Source organism: Entelurus aequoreus, linkage group LG02 (genome assembly GCF_033978785.1).
Source record: "Entelurus aequoreus isolate RoL-2023_Sb linkage group LG02, RoL_Eaeq_v1.1, whole genome shotgun sequence".
Lineage (NCBI taxonomy): Eukaryota > Metazoa > Chordata > Actinopteri > Syngnathiformes > Syngnathidae > Entelurus > Entelurus aequoreus.
The window spans coordinates 45,264,348-45,283,659 of record NC_084732.1 but is presented as its reverse complement, the minus strand read 5'-3'; the positions used below and the strand labels follow the sequence as shown (position 1 = coordinate 45,283,659).

The 19,312-nt window shown below is 37.1% G+C and overlaps 1 protein-coding gene across 1 annotated transcript in view; it reads left to right on the top strand.

Annotated features, from left to right (window-relative positions):
* Nucleotides 1-19,312, top strand: part of nedd4a (NEDD4 E3 ubiquitin protein ligase a) — a 75,265-nt gene that overhangs the window by 47,630 nt on the left and 8,323 nt on the right. The window contains exons 15-28 of the mRNA XM_062027581.1: nt 778-855; nt 1,495-1,549; nt 1,626-1,684; nt 1,763-1,828; nt 1,906-2,135; nt 4,482-4,603; nt 4,711-4,781; nt 6,801-6,896; nt 6,980-7,053; nt 7,146-7,206; nt 7,292-7,351; nt 7,426-7,533; nt 7,766-7,862; nt 7,961-8,033. Coding sequence (XP_061883565.1) covers nt 778-855; nt 1,495-1,549; nt 1,626-1,684; nt 1,763-1,828; nt 1,906-2,135; nt 4,482-4,603; nt 4,711-4,781; nt 6,801-6,896; nt 6,980-7,053; nt 7,146-7,206; nt 7,292-7,351; nt 7,426-7,533; nt 7,766-7,862; nt 7,961-8,033 — 1,250 coding nt within the window. The remainder of the gene's footprint in view (nt 1-777; nt 856-1,494; nt 1,550-1,625; nt 1,685-1,762; nt 1,829-1,905; nt 2,136-4,481; nt 4,604-4,710; nt 4,782-6,800; nt 6,897-6,979; nt 7,054-7,145; nt 7,207-7,291; nt 7,352-7,425; nt 7,534-7,765; nt 7,863-7,960; nt 8,034-19,312) is intronic.

The following is a 19,312-nucleotide window of genomic DNA, read 5'->3' as shown; positions in this document are numbered from 1 at the left end:
TATCAACAACACCCTGAAAAGCTGCTGGCTTCGCTAGGCCCAAGCTCATCTAAGATGGACTGATGAAAAGTGGAAAAGTGTTCTGTAGTCTGATGAGTCCACATTTCAAATTGTTTTTGGAAACTGTGGACGTCATGGTACTAGAGTGCGGGTACTAGACTGGCCTGCCTGTAGTCCAGACCTGTCGCTCATTAAAAATATGTGGCGCATTATGAAGCGTAAAATACGACAACAGAGACCCCGAACTGTTGAACAACTTAAGCTGTACATCAAGCAAGAATGGGAAAAAATTCCCCCTGAAAAGCTTCAAAAATTGGTCTCCTCAGTTCCAAAACGTTTACTAAGTGTTGTTAAAAGGAAAGGCCATGTAACACAGTGGTTAAAGTGCCCTTGTGCCAACTTTTTGGCAATGTGTTGCTGCCATTAAATTCTAAGTTAATGATTATTTGCACAAAAAAAAATTACGTTTCTGAGTTCGAACATTAAATATCTTGTCTTTGCAGTGTATTCAATTGAATATAAGTTGAAAAGGATTTGCAAATCATTGTATTCTGTTTTTATTTACGATGTACAATCAGTTGCTAACTTCACTAAGTTTTGTGTTTTGTAAACAAATGTGACTGTTATAAAAATATACTGTATTGAGTTAAATGTTTTCTATTGTACAGCTGGCACGCACAATGTCATAGTACACAATTAAAGTTTATTGTTGTTCAATCTTTTTTGTAAGTATTTCATGTTTGAGTGAAAATACTTTGTTTGCTTCATATTATACAGCAAGATCCAAGGCTAAGAATTCCTGTTCAAATGAGGAGGAGACCCTCACTGGACCCATCTGATCTTGGCCCATTGCCAGTGAGTTTGGGATTTAAAAATTTAAGCAATTAGCTATTAAAGGGGCTGCTTGTAACCTTGAGGCTAACTTTCCAGAGTTGTAAGCATTATACCTCGCCCTCTTCTGGCTTTATGTACGTAATGACGTAAACTATGCTTGTACGTAACACACACGGACATGCATTAGCTTTGTGTGTGGATTTAACAAAGTTTAGCTACTAATGTTAGCTATCATTCAATGCATATTCTATTGTAACAACAACATGACTGCAAATTGTTGCTTCTATTGAACTGCTTTTGTTTGTGTGCACGCGCTCCCTGTGTGTGCGTGTGGACGAGACAGCGGTGAGTAACCAGCCTGAACGCCAGACTTAATTCTTCCGACATATTAGAAAATTGGATTTAATACACTGTAATTAGTAGTTGTGAAAAATATAGACACTTAAAAAATGCATGTTTTCTGGTTAAACCACTAATGGTAACATAAGTTAGCAAATGATGTTCTTGTTATATTTTGTAGGTTTTTTTTGTTTTGGTTTTTTACTTTAAGCAAGTTGCAAGAAGCCCCTTTAAAAGTATTTTTTTCCTGCAGTTATATCTTTGGATATTATTTGTGTTGTTGTGTGTGAGAGCCTTTTGTGACATTTTCTTTCTATCCAGCCTGGTTGGGAGGAGAGGGTCCACTCGGATGGGAGGATATTCTACATAGATCACAGTGAGCGCTTTTCCTCATATGAGAACTATTAGCTGACATAAATTTTCATCTAGAAGTGTCACGTGTCATTTTATAGACACCAAGATCACACAATGGGATGATCCAAGATTACAGAAATCAGAAATAACTGGACCAGTAAGTATTGACAATATTTTAAGTGTTACTCATACAACTCCATGACATTTGAATTATTGATTGTTTGTTTGGTTATAGGCAGTGCCTTATTCCAGAGATTATAAACAGAAGTATGACTACTTCCGCAAGAAACTAAAGAAACCGGTGAGTGTTTTCAAATGTGACTAAACATTTGTCAGAGTTTAGTGAACTTTGATCTTTTTTGTAATCTTCTTTTGTAGGACAACATCCCAAATCGCTTCGAGCTGAAGGTGAGGAGAAACGCGGTGCTGGAAGACTCGTATCGTCAAATCCTCCTAGTGAAGCGGCCAGAGTTGCTGAAGGCCAAACTGTGGGTGGAGTTTGAGGGAGAAAAAGGTTTGGACTATGGAGGCTTGGCCCGAGAGTGGTTCTTCCTCATGTCCAAGGAGATGTTCAACCCCTACTATGGACTCTTTGAATATTCTGCCACGTGAGTCCAAACTGTGTTAGACTAAAGTTGTGTGTATTGTCATTTTGTGAGGGACATGTCCCCTGCACGTTTTCAAAAGGCAGTTTTTGTCCCCTGCACTTTTTAATGTCCAAAAATAATTAGCGCTATTCAATGTGCCAGACAGAAAATTGCTGCGTATAGACTGAAGCTCATTAATAGGCTTCCTGGCGCTGCCTTCTTGCCAATGTGACAATTATTGACAGCAAGCAGCAGCTGACAAATCAGCAGATGCGAGACAAGAGCGAGTCGCAATCAGAGAGATATTTATGATAAAAAAAATAGTTATATACATTTGCTGTGTTGCTGTTAAACTGGTCAGTAAAATCATAAACTTTTTCAAACACTGCTTTTGTAACACTATGAGTAGTTTACAGTACATTATATCAGACCAGGAAGGTCGCATATAGTTGTTTTTTTTTAAACTATATGCGCTTCTCCTGACATGTGAGACACGATTGAGAAGCAAAAGTAGCTTGTAAAATGTCAATTAATAAATGACAGGTTGATTTATATAGAATTTATTAAAAAACCTAATTGCCTTGCCAGACACACCTAATGTCAGTTATGTCAGTATGTGTTTAGAGTGCGTGATCATGAAGTGCAGGGTAGGAGATCAAGGGTTCGATACCTGTTGATGTCAAATAAACATTTAACTAGAGTATAGCCCACAGTTGTTAATTTTGTTATTTTTCACTAATAGTAAATAATGTCTTCATTATGTATCCTTAATAATCCCAAATTTACAGTCATGGTCAAAAGTTTACATATACTTGTGAAGGACATAATGTCATGGATGGCTACCAAAAGCGCCTTATTGCAGTGAAACTTGCCAAGGGACATGTAACCAAATATTAACATTGCTGTATGTATACTTTTGATCAAGCAGATTTGGTCACATTTTCAGTAGACCGATAATAAATTCATAAAAGAACCAAACTTCATGAATGTTTTTGTGACAAACAAGTATGTGCTCCAATCATTCTATCACAAAAAAATAAGAGTTGTAGAAATTATTGGAAACTCAAGACAGCCATGACATTATGTTCTTTACAAGTGTATGTAAACTTTTGACCATGACTGTATGTCTAAATGAATTTAGATGTGAGTTAAATAGTATTAGAATTGTTTCAAACAAATAAAAAAAAATTAAAAAAACATGCATCAAATTCTTAAGACCACGCCACCTTCAAGCCACATCTCCTGTACCAATTGTTTCCACCCCACTTCTGAAATCAAAATGTTGTCCCTATGTACCATAATTTCAAGTCTATAAGGCACTGCTTTTTTCCCACTCTTTGAACAATGTTGCGGCTAATTTATGGATTTTTCCGTGTCACAAACTTGTCATGCCGGCAATAAATCTACCCTTGTCACATCAAACCAATGAAATTGCCGAACGAGTCACAGTGGACCAATGAAATTGTTCACATTAAATGAAACTCACTCACACAATCTTTCAGTCAGCCATTTAGCGCGTTATGCATTTACCCTTATCATGGAGAAGACGCTATGAAATTCACATTAAGCGACCCACCAATCAAAAAAGCAAACACCCACCACATGGAACAGAAATCCACCACCACTAACGGACCCTGAAAGGCCGGACCGCCGCACACCAAAGAAAACTAAATCAGCGGTTTCAGTGCGCAGAATGACGAAGACCACACCTCACTACTGTTACTGTACATCATGTTAAAGACATTGTCTTTTGTTGAATTTGTGAATAATCAAAAGTGCCTCTTTATGGAATGGAATGATCTTGATTGTCATTGCACAAGTACAACAACCTTTTGTTTTTAGCACAAACCCGTTCAAGATTAGACAAGCATACATTTTACAGGGTTACAGAACAGGAACGCTGATGGGTCGCCATTGAATTTCATGTTTCAATGTATACATCTGCGGCTTATACACTTGTGTGGCCAATATATGTACAAAATACAATTTGGCCATAAATTAGGTGGTTGCAGTTTACATTTAGGTGCGCTCTGTAGCCCGGAAATTGCGGTAAATATCTTAGTCATGATAAAAGCAGTGAGACAATCAAAGGGGGAGAGTGGCTCAGTAAGTAGAGCAGCCATCCTCGTTCAATTCCAGCACTTTCGTCGCTGTTGTATTCTTGGGCAAGACACTAAACCCACCTTGCTCCCAGTGCCTAAAACATGGGTATAAATGTAGCTTACCACCACCAAGCTTGACTTTATGGGTTTCCCAATGCAAAGTTCCATGAGACAATTAGGAAAAAGCACTATATGAATCGAATTCATTCATTAATTCATGATATTCTTTTTACTATCTTTAATAGTCATCCGGTGTGTCTTTTAGGGACAACTATACGCTGCAGATAAACCCCAACTCAGGTTTATGTAATGAGGACCACCTGACCTACTTTAAGTGCATTGGCCGTGTGGCAGGCATGGCTGTGTTTCATGGTAAACTGCTTGATGGTGAGACATCTTCACTCTGTACATTCAGAGTATTTTGTGTGTTATTGATATAAACAATGTACTGTAGATTAAAATATGGATTCTGACCTTACCCATTTTACACCAAGCTTTCTTCATCCGACCTTTCTACAAGATGATGCTGCAGAAACCCATCACCCTCCAGGACATGGAATCTGTCGTAAGTGTCTTATTATACAGTATACACTGGGAATGCAAAAATATGTATGAAAAATCTGCTCTATTTTGTTAACAAAAATTACATTGTATTATTCAAATAAGAAAACATGTTTTGTATGATACATCGCAATTTATTCCAATAAGACCACAGAGGTAGGAACTCTCTCCCAACCGAATAGACAAAAGCAGTGTTTTTCAACCTTTTTTGAGCCAAGGCACATTTTTTTCATTGAAAAAATTCTGAGGCACACCACAGGCAGAAATCATTAAAAAACAAAACTCAGTAGCCGATATCGACAATAAAAAGTCGTTCTCGCAATTGTTGGATATGAATTTAAACCATAACCAAGCATGCCTCACTATAGCTATTTTCTCAAAGTTGGTGTACTGTCACGACCTGTCACATCACGCCTTGAGTTATCTTATGTTTTTTGGTGTTTTTCTTTGTGTAGTGTTTTAGTCCTTGTCGTGCGCTCCTATTTTGGTGTTTTTTCCCGTTTTGTTGGTATTTTCCTATTGCAGTTTCATGTCTTCCTTGAGCGCTATTCTCCACACCTGCTTCGTTTTCGCAATCAAGACTATTTAAGTTGTGCGGACACTTTTCTACTTTGTGGGGACATTGTCGATTTTCATGTCATGTTCGGATGTACTTTGTGGATGCAGTCTCTGCTCCACACGCTGTAAGTCTTTGCTGTCGTCCAGCATTTTGTGTTTTGTTTACTTGGCAGCCAGTTCAGTTTCAGTTTCGTTTTGCTTAGACAGGCCTAAGCTTCAATGCCTTTTTTTAGGGCACTCGCCTTTTGTCTATCTTGGGTTTAAGCATTAGATACTTCTTTACCTGTACGCTGCCTCCTGTTCCCGACATCTACAAAGCAATTAGCTACCAGCTGCCACCTACTGATATGGAAGAGTATAACATGGTTACTCTGCTGAGCTGTAGACAGTACAGACACTCAACAACGGCACATTATTTACGGATTACAATTACTTGTGTGCAAAAAATATTTTTAACCCAATTAGGTGAAATTACATAATCTCCCACGGCACATCAGGCTGTATCTCACGGCACACTAATGTGCTGCGGCACAGTGGTTGAAAAATACTGGACTAAAGAACTGTGAGAGCTGAGAGTCACATTTCTGCATTCGCTCATATAATTTAATCAATATTCATTATATCTACTGGGTTATCCATTCATTATATATTGGTTCTTTCTGTTTTTACAATTTATTAACAGTATACATTTACTTGATTTATTATTTAATTATTTTTGTTCAGTGGTACCTGAACTGAAGAGTGCCCCATCTTAAGAGTGTTTTGAGATAAGCGCTGTCTCTCGGCTAATTGTTATGGTTAAAGTTGCAAGCAAAAATGTGGGTTACAAGCATCCCTGCCATTAGTTGACATAGTAAATGTCACAGTGAACCCCGTAAGATGCGACCAAATCATTAGGTCTTACCGCTAGCGTTAGCTTATAGCTAGAGATGGACACATTTTTGTTTTCCAACCAATGGAAAGAGGAGATTGAGTGTGAAAGACAGAAGTAGATGATATTCACTAAATTAAAAAAAGAAATAATCAAAAACACGACCAACCAAACGGCGGACATTTATCATGAAAATATGAAGAAGCTGTTGATAGTGTGTTTGACAGAGAAGCAGCTGGGAAGAGATAATATAGAAGTCCACTCTCCAATGTAAATGATGTATATTATAATTATGTTACTTAATGAAACTATTGTACTTATAGTCGTATATTGTATTGTATTGTTTTCATACAATATTTATAATCAAAAAACTTGTTTTTCTTATGAAAAGTCATGTTATATGTTAAAATTGTGATATTTTGGGGGGGTCAAGCACCATTTAATGATATCAATTCATTTCAATGGGAAATGTAGATTTAATGTGCAATTGTTTTAAATCAAGAGCTCAGTCACAGAACCAATTGTGAGTTGAGGTACTAGTGTATTTCAAAAATGGTCCAAGTTCATCTTTGTGACTCTTTTATTGTCTTTCAGGATAGCGAATATTTTAATTCACTGAAGTGGATTTTGGAGAATGATCCGACTGACCTGGATATGATGTTCACCATTGATGAGGAGCTCTTTGGACAGGTTGGTTCCATATGATACTTTTGCCTCATTAGCATCTTATCACGCTTTACTGTCACTCATGTATGTGCCTTTTTGCCCTTTAGACTCACCAGCATGAGCTGAAGCCCAACGGTGAAGAGATTGTGGTCACTAATGAAAACAAGAATGAATATATCGAGTAAGAAACTGTGGAAATACTGTAATCTCTAGTCAAAATCTTAGAACTGTTTGCTGTTAAATTGTAAATTTTTCCCACCTTGTTTTTGACAGTCTGGTGATACAGTGGCGCTTTGTAAACCGAATACAGAAGCAGATGACTGCCTTTAAGGATGTAATTACATTTGTTAATTGGCAGAATATGACGGAAGTATTATTCAACGTGCGAGTTACATTTTCTGTGGCTGTTTTATTTTTAGGGTTTCTTTGAGTTGATCCCTCCAGATGTAATCAAGATCTTTGACGAGAATGAGCTTGAGGTAAGTTTTCTATCCATTTGTGGCTCTGAAATCAAACACGCAATGATCAATCAGATCCACTCCTCTCTCCAAAGTTGCTGATGTGTGGTCTGGGAGATGTGGACGTGAACGACTGGAAAGCAAACACAAAGTACAAGAGTGGCTACAACTCCAACCACGTCGTTATCCAATGGTTTTGGAGAGTAAGAGACGTTCCATGCCTGAAGCCACTAGACTCTAAGCCGCAGTTTTTTTGCTTCCTTTTATTAGCTTTAACAGCTTTTTTATGTTAACAGAATTTTAGATAGAAAGAACCTACCAATCAAAATTCCATAACAACTACTATAAGACAACATCATGTAATATAATAACAATAATAAGAGCTCTGTACTGTTGTAGTTATCTATTGGCCTTCTATCTATGTGTATATCATAGGCAGTACTGCTGATGGATGCAGAAAAACGAATTAGGCTCTTGCAGTTTGTGACTGGAACCTCCAGAGTCCCAATGAACGGCTTTGCGGAACTCTACGGTGAGACATTGTACTGCTTCAAATGTTTGGTGTCTTGTTTGTTGGATACACCTGTAATTACAGGTTCATGTTTGTCTGCTATTTAATGATATTTCCAGGATCTAATGGGCCACAGCTGTTCACCATTGAATTGTGGGGAACGTGTGACAAACTGCCCCGAGCCCACACATGGTAAGCAAGCCTAGTCTTACGTTTTACTTTCTGCCAGCTCGGCATTTCATTTAACAAGGGATGGGCATAACACAGTTGGTTTGGGTGTTTTTCCATAAAGTTCCTTATTTCTAGATCCCTTAATTGTCTTAAAATGCTCTTTTCAATTGACAGCAAATGTACATGTCAACATGTATTCTTCCACACAGCTGTTATCTGCCCTTCTTGTGCAATCTGATTTGACTAGATTCTTTAGACAGAAAACTAGTCGAAAATCACTCTTGGACTCTTTCTGCTAGTTGTAGGTAAATTAGGCACTTTATATTGCCCTAACTACTTTCTTTATTGACTACAAATAATGGTACTAATGTGCAGATCGATACTGAAATATCGATATCAGATCTTTAGGCTCTATCAATTGTCAAATTAATATATCGAAACTTGTGATACTTTAGTTATCTGAGACAATTAATATTAATAACGAACACAGTGTAAAGTAACTAAATAATTGAGATTGTGTCTAAATGAAACACGTTTGGTGGGAACTGCTTTTTCTTCCGCCTAGGTAAGTACATAGTGCAGCGGCACCTTGTGTTGTGCTTAGTCATTCAGTCTGTCATTTGTTTATTTATGAAAATTGCTGGCAATTAAAATTAGTCACGCAGTATTATAAAACAGCAAGTGTATGTATCCTTTTATTATAGTCTATTTGGAGACATTACATACAGAGTTGAATAAAAGATAACACATTCAGTGCAGAGTCATGCCATCATTTGTTTTGCCCTGTGACTGGCCCCTCTTTTGTAGATTATTCTCCAAGAGCAGCATCACTTGAAATACACTACTTTATCAATGTTACCAGACACATTAGATATGTTTGCACAAAGTATTGATATAGGATCGATATTGCCGATACCAGCCTAAATGTTACTCGGTATCGGATTGGAGTGAAAATAATAGTGTCAAAACAAGATAAACAACATCAACTAAGACTGACCTTTTTGAATCACATTAAATCTCTGTATTCTGTCCAAGGATTTTTTGCTGCAAATTAAGTTTCTTCCAGGGTTTCTTAACCTTTTTGACCTCTGGGCCCAACTTTTCCACTCCAGAGGGGTGGGGGCCCAATTAAAAATATTAACACTGAATTAGTAATTTCACTCTTGATATTAATTTATTAATTGTATTCAATAATTATATCTAACCTACTTACAGTTTAACAGGATCAACCTTGTCAATTGATATGAAACCATGTGTTCATCACAAAGATTATTATCAAGGCTGAGGTCAGATAATTACAAAAACTAATATTAATCAAATATATTGTCAAAGAAAGGACTCATAAAAACTGATGAAAAATTAATTGTGAATACTATAACGCAGTGCTAAAATGAATAAATTATGACTAAATTTAAAAAAAAAGTGTTTCTTTAATAAACTGTCAATTAAATTGAAGTGTGAATGAAAATACAGCTTCACCTCTTTAGTCAGAAGTTTTGCACTTAAGAAACCTCTGTATGACTTTACCTCTAGACCAGTGGTCCCCAACCACCGGACCGCACAAGAAATAAAAAAAAATAAAAATATATATATTTTTTTTTTTTATTAAATCAACATAAAAAACACAATATATACATCATATATCAATATAGATCAATACAGTCTGCAGGGATACAGTCCGTAAGCACTTTTTGGTAGCCATCCACTTTATGAAAAAAATAATAACACTCCTTCCTCCGGTCCGTGGGACAAATTTTCAAGTGTTGACCGGTCCGCAGCTACTGCTCTAGACTTCTATTGGTTTATTACTGCCACAAGTGGTGAAAAATTGTATTACAACTGAGTACTGTTGCGCCTCATAGAGACCACAGTTAAAGGCAGGGGTCTCAAACTCAATTTACCTGGGGGCCACTGGATGCAGAAACTGGGTGAAGCTGGGCCGCAAGAAAAGATTTCTTAAAAAAATCTAACATGCACTTTTTAATGAATTCACCTTCTTTGAATGGCTTTCCCGCCCTAGCAACCATCTCACTCACCATGTAGCTTGCTTTCTTGACAAAATCTTGTTGCCTCAGTAGACTGGTTTTAAAATTTGCAACCCGGTTCACTCTCTCATCTCCCTGGTATTATGCATACTCTTCAGCATGTCTAGTTGTATGACGTTTCAAATTGTATTCCTTGTGCACTGCAACTTTCTCTGTATCAACTACAGAAAAGAGCTATAAGGATTATTCATAAAGTAGATTACTTAGAACACACTAACATATTATTTATTAATTTGGGTTTATTGAAATTACAGGAGCTAGTATAGTTACAGACATTATGTGTCATGTTTAAGGCTAAAAGTAAAACATTACCAGGAAATTTACAAAAAATGTTTGCCATCACTTCTGACAATGAAGAGCATAGAAGAAAAGGTCATTTCCAACATCAGTATTCAAAGACAACTTTAAAACAAATGTGCATACCAGTGGTGGGGGTTTAACTATGGAATTCTCTTTACAATGAGATAAAAGATTGTAAAAATATATTCCAATTGAAAAAATATATAAAGACAGAACAATAAAATCATATGGACAGCCATAAGTGTTTACATTTTGCTTTATATTTATTATTTTACTTATTTTTTGCCTGGTTTTGTATTTGTTTTGTATCATCCCGTGAGGTGTATATTACTTCTTTTGGTTTTTTTGTTCGGTTTGTACATCATGAAGTTTTGCACTTCTTGTGTTTTTTGTGTGTTTTTTTGTTTGCACCAGGTCGCCCGTAAGGACCAGATGAGTCGCCCGCGGGCCTGTTCTAAAAAAAAAAAAAAAAATTTTTTTTTTTTTGTTTTGTTTTTTTTAAATTAAATCTACATAGAAAAAACACAAGATACACTTTCAATCAGTGCATCAACCAAAACAACCCCCCCCCCATGCACACTCATCCACACCCACTCACACAAAAGGGGTTCCCACAACATAGACAACACATCTGCAAGGGACACAGTCCCTGAAGCACACATGATTGTATAGGCTGCTGGTCCATTAACATTTTCATTAATTACTATTTTTTATGTAATTATTTTTATATTGTTTTACTTTCTTTTTTATCCAAGAAAATGTTTTTTATTTATTTATCTTATTTTATTTTATTTTTTAAAAAAGGGCCTTATCTTCAACAGACCAGGTTGTCAATGAAATTAGATTTGTTTAAAGGGTTTTTTAAACCAGGCACAGTCCAGATAATGTCCAAGTCGGACTCAGCAACACACACCTTCATTCATGTACACAGACAAAAATTAGGGAACACAACAGATTGCATATAATTTATAAACAAAATTACATTTTCAAAATAAGCATTTATGTACAGTCCAGATTATGTCCAGGTCACTCAAATTAGGGAACACAACAACAGATATCATATAATCTATAAACAGAATTATACTTTCAAAATAAGCCTTTGAGGACTTCTCATCTTTTTTTTTAATGTTTTTTGGCATCATTATCGTTTTCAACCATGTAACTTTCTAAAGTTAGAAAATACTGAATAAATGTTTTAAAGAAAGTAATACTAAGTGAATATCTGTTTTTGGCCTTAAAAATAAACATTTTACCGAGTACTATAATTAAATTGACTAAATCATGATTGTCAATGAACTCTCATAAAATAACAGAAACCACATTAAGCTTCATAAACAAACCAATCCTTAAACACATTTTTTCAACTGCCACCCAAAACAAAGACACAATATGACAAAACCAAAACAAATGCAGGGTGGATTCAGGCTCCTCACAACAAAATCGGCAATCATCTGACTCTGTCATATTCCATAATTTTAACATTTTCCCTGTGGGTAAGAAGTTATAAATAATTTTAATTTGAAAATAACGATTTTGCACATCGATAGTGGTTTTATAGATTAGTTTGAATATGGCATCCCATGGCAACGGGCAGTCAAAAAAGTCCTCCCATTTTCCATTTGTGTTGTATGAGGCAGCCTTCAAAGATTTCTTTATTAAATAAAAATTATATATTTTTCTATTTATTTTAGTTCCTTTTTGCCAACTAGAATTTCTTATTAGAGGTTTACAAACTAATAATTTAGTAGTTCCATAATTAATTATTTGTTTCCATCTTTTCCCAATTACTCCAGTTAGTTGATAAAATGAAAAGCTTGAGCAAGCATCACCATACATAGCTCTAAATTCATCATACTTCATAATTTTACCATTCTCATTGATAATATCATTGACAAAAATTATTCCTCTTTCAAACACATTTTTCCAAAAGAAAGGCTTTCCATCTATTACAATATTAGAGTTCATCCATATTAACTGCTGCAAAATATTGTCTCTTTTTTCTGGCACATAAAATTGAAAACACCACTATGAGTGGATTGTTTCCTTTATGAACCCCGCCATGTTTCCCAGCAAACTCTCTGGGAGGGGATCACTTGTAAAAAAGGATACAATTTATTTTGATACAGTACATGTTTTTTGTCCAACAGGACATTTGTGTACCACTCAATGTTTAAAAACATCTTTGGAACAATTGATGCTTTTAAAGACAGACACATAGCTTCAAGGTTGAGAAGTTCCGGCCCCCATATTCATACTCTTTGTACAAAACCTTTCTTTTAATCTTTTCTGGTTTGCCGTTCCAGACAAAATCGAAGACCCTCCGCTCATAAATCTTAAAAAAGTTTTGTGATGGAGCTGGTAATGACAAAAACAAATAAATAAATTGAGGAATAATTAACGAGTTGGCAATAGACATTTTACCATACAAGGTTAGGGATTTCCCTTTCCATAATTGCATAATTTTGTCCAGCTTTCTTAGTCGATTATCATAATTTACTGAGCCTAGATCTTCCAGATTTTCTGGGACAACAACACCAAGTATGTTAACTGGTCCATCTGTCCACAAAACAGGCACTTTGCATTCCATTCGAAAGGACGTTCCCTTTAGATTTCCGATCCTTAACATTTTACATTTATCATAATTAAGCTTAAGGCCAGATTGCTGTGAAAATATGTCCAAAAGATTAAGAAGGTTCCGCAAACAATGAGGAAAAATCTTATCTTTGTGAATCAGCCTTTTCTGACATGAACTTCATCAAGAACAAACACAGAACACGCCTCACTGATGCACATCTGCAAGACTCACTCAGAGTTGCAGTGTCAAGTTACACACCAGAGTACAACACACTAGTTAACAGCATGCAATGCCAGGCTTCCCACTAACTGACAAAGAAACAGATAACAGATTTGGTGTCCAGTTCAAAGTGTGACATGATTTAAACATTTGAGAGTTTACTTTTGTATTTTACATGAGTTATTATTTGTACAAACATGGTGCAAAGTAATTCATGATTTGTTAAAAAAATGTTAGTGGCTAGCTAGTTAAAATGGGATATTGTGATTTCACAAGACTGTCTTAGAAGTGATCATTTGAAAATGTTCAATTTGAAAAATGTGCGCTTAGAGAAAATATAAAAATAAAGTGTTGCATATTGATATTGATCTGTTTCTATATATATTTATTGTGAGAAATCATTAAGATGATCAGTGTTTCCACAAAGATAAATATCATTAATTATTAATAATAACAGAGTTAAAGGTAAATTGAGCAAATTGGCTACTTCTGGCAATTTATTTAAGTGTGTATCTAACTGGTAGCCCTTCGCAGTAATCAGTACCCAAGAAGTAGCCCTTGGTTTCAAAAAGGTTGGTGACCCCTGGTTTATATGATATCATTAAGTAAGACTACGTATTATGTTGAAGGGGGCAGAAAAATATAAGATTTTTCTTCATTCTGCTCCTTCTCAGGCATTGGTGTGTAAATGTATAATTGAGGTATAATTGTCTATTGATCAAAGATGCACATCAATGAAGGAGATAAATAAAAATGAAATGAAATTAGACACGTCGGGGTGCCCCTGTGCTCAACAAAGCAATATTGCATCAAAAATCGTCTGTCTGGAGCCAACGGGAGGGGGGGGGGGCTCGCCTCGCCGTGGAGTTTGCAGTTACGGTAGCACAATTAGCCCCGAACGGGCTAACATCACCACCAACGTGTTACACGTCTGATTCGCCCAGCGACTCTCTGTCGGAGTATCAGCGCTGGGGTCCGGTGCACCACACTTTTGTATTGTCGCTCGCTCCTTCGGCGGAGTGCTCGTCTTCCCCGCCCGGACTGTTTACAACGGGGGCGGGAGCGAGCAGGCGGGCGAGCGAGGGAGGCAGGGAGGGAGGGAGGAAGAGCGTGTGTGGGTGTCGTGGAAAAGGGGCAAAATGTTTCTCTGCTTGCATCACGCAAGTGACGTCAATGCATACTTTCCAACCTTGAGACCTCCGAATTCGGGAGATGGGGGGGCGGGTTGAGGTGTGTGTGGGGGGGTTGAGGTGGGCGGGGTTGGGAGGAGCGGGGGTGTTTTTGTAGCCAGGAAGAGTTAGGGCTGCAAAGGATTCTGGGTATTTGTTCTGTTGTATTTATGTTGTGTTTAGGTGCGGATGTTCTCCTGAAATGTGTTTGTCATTCTTGTTTGGTGTGGGTTCACAGTGTCGTGCATATTTGTAACAGTGTTAAAAAATGAATAAAATACAATATGACCACCCTCAGTGTGACATGTAGCGCTGTTCCTCAAGTATGTCTTGCAATAACTTACATGTGTCTTCAGAAGCCTCACCCATGTGTCTGGGTCGGCACGCTGTTAGTATGGAGAAATTGATGATGCGGTGACAGCTTCTAGAGGACACTGAAAGCAGTGCCATCACGGCACACCATCAAAAATGTCGAGAACCTTATAGCACACCGTGATTGGTAGATTCCTTCAGCTACGCACACAACGCTGTCATGCGCCTTTCGTTTAAAACTCGCGGGCCGCACTAACATTAAACTTTCATATTAAGGTGGGGGCCGCAAAATAACGGCCGCATGTTTGAGACCCCTGGTTAGAGGAGCCATATGTAGTAATGTGGCCAGAAATGGTACTGCAATCACGTTAAAAATTCTATAGTCCCCTCCCACTATCCATGACTGAGGTTGCCAGATAAACAGCCAAATCTGAATCCTACTCCAAGGAACTTCAAATGGCAATCGCTGAGTCCTACGCTGTAGGTTTCTCTTGTTTATGATTCTTGCAACATGGTTTACTTAGTAATTACGCCAGATTTTACTGATGTCCATTAGCCAAACGTATTTGTAAAGTTACGCAGCAATATTTTCGTGGGGAGTCGGGACAGATTGTTGGCCTTACCCTACTAAAATATCTAGTTTGACCGCGCAGACCACCATCGAAATAATAATATATAATTTATTATACAGTGCCCTCCAAAAGTATTGGAACAGTGAGTCCAATTTGTTTATTTTTGTTGTAGACTGAAAACATTTGCGTTTGACATCAAAAGATGAATATAGGACAAGAGATCAATATTTCAGCTTTTATTTCCAGGTATTTACATCTGGATCTGATACACAACTTAGAAGATAGCACATTTTGTTTGAAACTACCCATTTTTCATCAGAGCAAAAGTATTGGAACATGTGACTGACAGGTGTGTTTTGTTGCCCAGATTTCTCCCAATTACATTGATTATTCAAACAATAAATAGCACTGAATGTTTCAGCGCAGTTTCAGATTGGGTAGGATAGGTTTTGCCTGTGCAGACTGCATTTAGAGGTAGAACCAACATGAAAACCAGAGAGCTGTCTATGGGTGAAAAATAAGCAATTGTGAATCTGAGAGAAGATGGACAATCAATCAGAGCCATTGCACAAACATTGGCCATAACCAGTACAACCATTTGGAATGTCCTGAAGAAGAAAAAAACCACTGGTGTACTAAGCAACAGACGTCGAACAGGTAGACCAAGGAAAACATCAGGAGTTGATGACAGAAACATTGTGAGAGTTATAAAGAAAGACCCTAAAACAACCGTTAGTGACATCAGCAACAACCTCCGGAGGGCAAGAGTGAAGGTATCCCGATCTACTGTTCGCAGAAGACTTCATGAACAGAAGTACAGAGGCTACACCAGAAGATGCAAACCACTCATTAACAAGAAGAATAGGAAGGCCAGGCTGGAATTTGCCAAAAGGTACAGAGATGAGCCTCAAAAATTCTGGGAAAAAGTTTTATGGACTGATGAGACAAAGATGAACTTCTTCCAAAGTGATGGAAAGGCGAAAGTTTGGAGAAAGAAAGGATCTGCCCATGATCCCAAACATACAAGCTCATCTGTGAAACACGGCGGAGGTAATGTCATGGCTTGGGCTTGCATGGCTTCTTCTGGGACGGGCTCTTTCATCTTCATTGATGATGTAACACATGATGGCAGCAGCAAAATTAACTCAGAAGTCTACAGAAACATTTTGTCTGCTAATTTAAAGAAAGATGCAACCAAACTGATTGGGAGATCCTTTGTCATGCAGCAAGATACTGACCCAAAACACACTGCCAAAACAACAAAGGAGTTCATCGTGGGCAAGAAGTGGAAGGTTTTGGACTGACCAAGTCAGTCTCCAGACTTAAACCCAATAGAGCGTGCATTTTACCTGCTGAAGAGGAGACTGAAGGGAGTAACCCCCCAAAACAAACAACAAGTGAAAGAGGCTGCAGTGAAAGCCTGGAAAAGCATCACAAAAGAAGAATGCAACAGTTTGGTGATGTCAATGGCTCACGGGCTTGATGCAGTTCTTGAAAGCAAAGGATTTGCAACTAAATATTAAGTCTTATTCACTTTAATCTATTTTAAGTTTATATGTTCCAATACTTTTGCTCACCTAAAAATGTTGTGTTCCATTACAATTAATGCTATCTTCTAAGTTGTGTATCAGATCCAGATGCAAATACCTGGAAATAAAAGCTGAAATGTTGATCTCTTGTCTCATATTCATCTTTTGATGCTAAACCCAAATGTTTTTAGTCTACAACAAAAATAAAGGAATTGGCCTCACTGTTCCAATACTTTTGGAGGGCACTGTATATTGCATATGCCTACTTTGATGGCAAGCCAAGGCCCACACTAAAATTACCGCCATATTTCGTTCAGCATAACTCCATGTTGCATCCAACCTGACACACTGCATTCTCTTCCATGTACGCACATCACCATCTTTCAGTGCAAAGTGCAATTCTATGAGCCAACCCATGTTACGCATAAACCACGTTACACATAAATCATATAGCCTACTACCATGTCAATACACAAAGTAGAAAATCATTACATGTAATGCATTACATTGTGCCAAGCAAATACCACCCCATATGTGTTTGATGCACATACAATACCAGAAACCGCAATTAGCCGTGCTAATTTTGGAACGCATTTCCTCAGCGTGTCAGCATATTGACAATGAAATAGGCACTGACACTACCCATATCCACATAGTTTTTAGTTGTCGAAAATATATTTTGCCTTGTCAGTTGGATGACACATCGACATACAGGCTAACGGGCATATATATCCCCCGTTAGCCTACATGTCGATGTGTCATTGACTGGGCTAGCATGCTAAGCATTCGCTGCACGAACATACTAGCTTTGTTAGACAAGGTCATAGACTGTATTGGACAATATAGTTTACATACGAAATGTCCATTTCCATTTATTACAAGTAGAGATGTCCGATAATATCGGCCTGACGATGATATCGGCCGACAAATGCTTTAAAATGTAATATCGTAAAATATCGGTATGGTTTTTTTTTTTTATCGGTATCGGTTTTTTTTATTAAATCAACATAAAAAACACAAGATACACTTACAATTAGTGCACCAACCCAAAAAACTTCCCTCCCACTCATTCACACAAAAGGGTTGTTTCTTTCTGTTATTAATTTTCTGGTTCCTACATTATATATCAATACATATCAATACAGTCTGCAAGGGATACAGTCCGTAAGCACACATGATTGTGCGTGCTGCTGGTCCACTAATAGTACTAACCTTTAACAGTTAATTTTACTCATTTTCATTAATTACTAGTTTCTATGTAACTGTTTTTATATTGTTTTACTTTCGTTTTTATTCAAGAAAATGTTTTTAATTTATTTATCTTTTATTTTATTAATTTTTTTAAAAAGGACCTTATCTTCACCATACCTGGTTGTCCAAATTAGGCATAATAATGTGTTAATTCCACGACCGTATATATCGTATCGGTTGATATTGGTATCAGTTGATATCGGTATCGGTAATTAAAAAGTTGGGGAATATCGGATATCGGTAAAAAGCCATTATCAGACATCCCTAATTACAAGTATAAAGAAAACGTAAATGCCTTACTTACCTATGAAGCAGGAAATTAGCAAGTCTTCTTCTCCTTCAATCGTCTCCATCTTTCAAAGGCATATCTGGTACAAATACTTGTTTTGTTTCTGGCTTTGTCATGAATAAGTTGAGAATCGCAACAAGGCCTTTTAGATTTACGAAGGTTGGACATGTTTATTAACTTTACCAGTGGCAGTGGCTCGACGAAGAGGGCGGTGCATAACTGGCAACCTGGATGTGACACACTCACAGACTTTGTAATTAGTCAAACGGTGGAGGGCGGGGCATCGAAATGAAAACAATAACAAGATTTCGGGGATATAAATCTAATTTTGAAATTAGCATATCCCGGCTGAACTACCATTATCAGTTATAAAGGTATTGAAAAGATCATGATTTATTAATGCCTTTTGAAATATCAGGGCCATTTAATGATGATTTGACATGAAATTATTACATATGACACCTTTAAGGAACAGATATTTTTTGGTTTTGGTTTTTTCCAAAACTTTTTCAATACTTAATGCTTAAGGTTTGTATGTGTTCATATGAGGGTTTTCCTCGCTTTAACAGTTTAGGGTAGAGGTGTACAAGATGCAGTTGTGAGGCCATTTTAGGCCCGTATCCCATTTTGTATTGGTTCTCGGAATGTTTGTATTAGATTAGTTTAGATTGGCTAAAACATATACTGTATACTAATGAGTAATATTATTATTAACACTGGGCTGTCAAAAATTAACTAATCAAAAAAACATATCACATCAATCACACTATTTATTTTGAGGCCAGGTGCTCCTTTACCTTAAAGGGGAACTGCATTTTTGGGGGAAATTTGCATTCACAATCATTATGAGAGACATGATGAGTGATGTTTTTTGGGGTTTTTTTGCATTCTAAATATTAAATAAATGCAATCAAAAGTTTGCTTACAATGGAGCTTATGGGAGCCGCACAATTCCGCCTATAAAGCCCTTAAACACATCCAAACACCTCCATTAAGGTTTTATATACATGATGTAAGTATATATGTAATGTAGTAACGG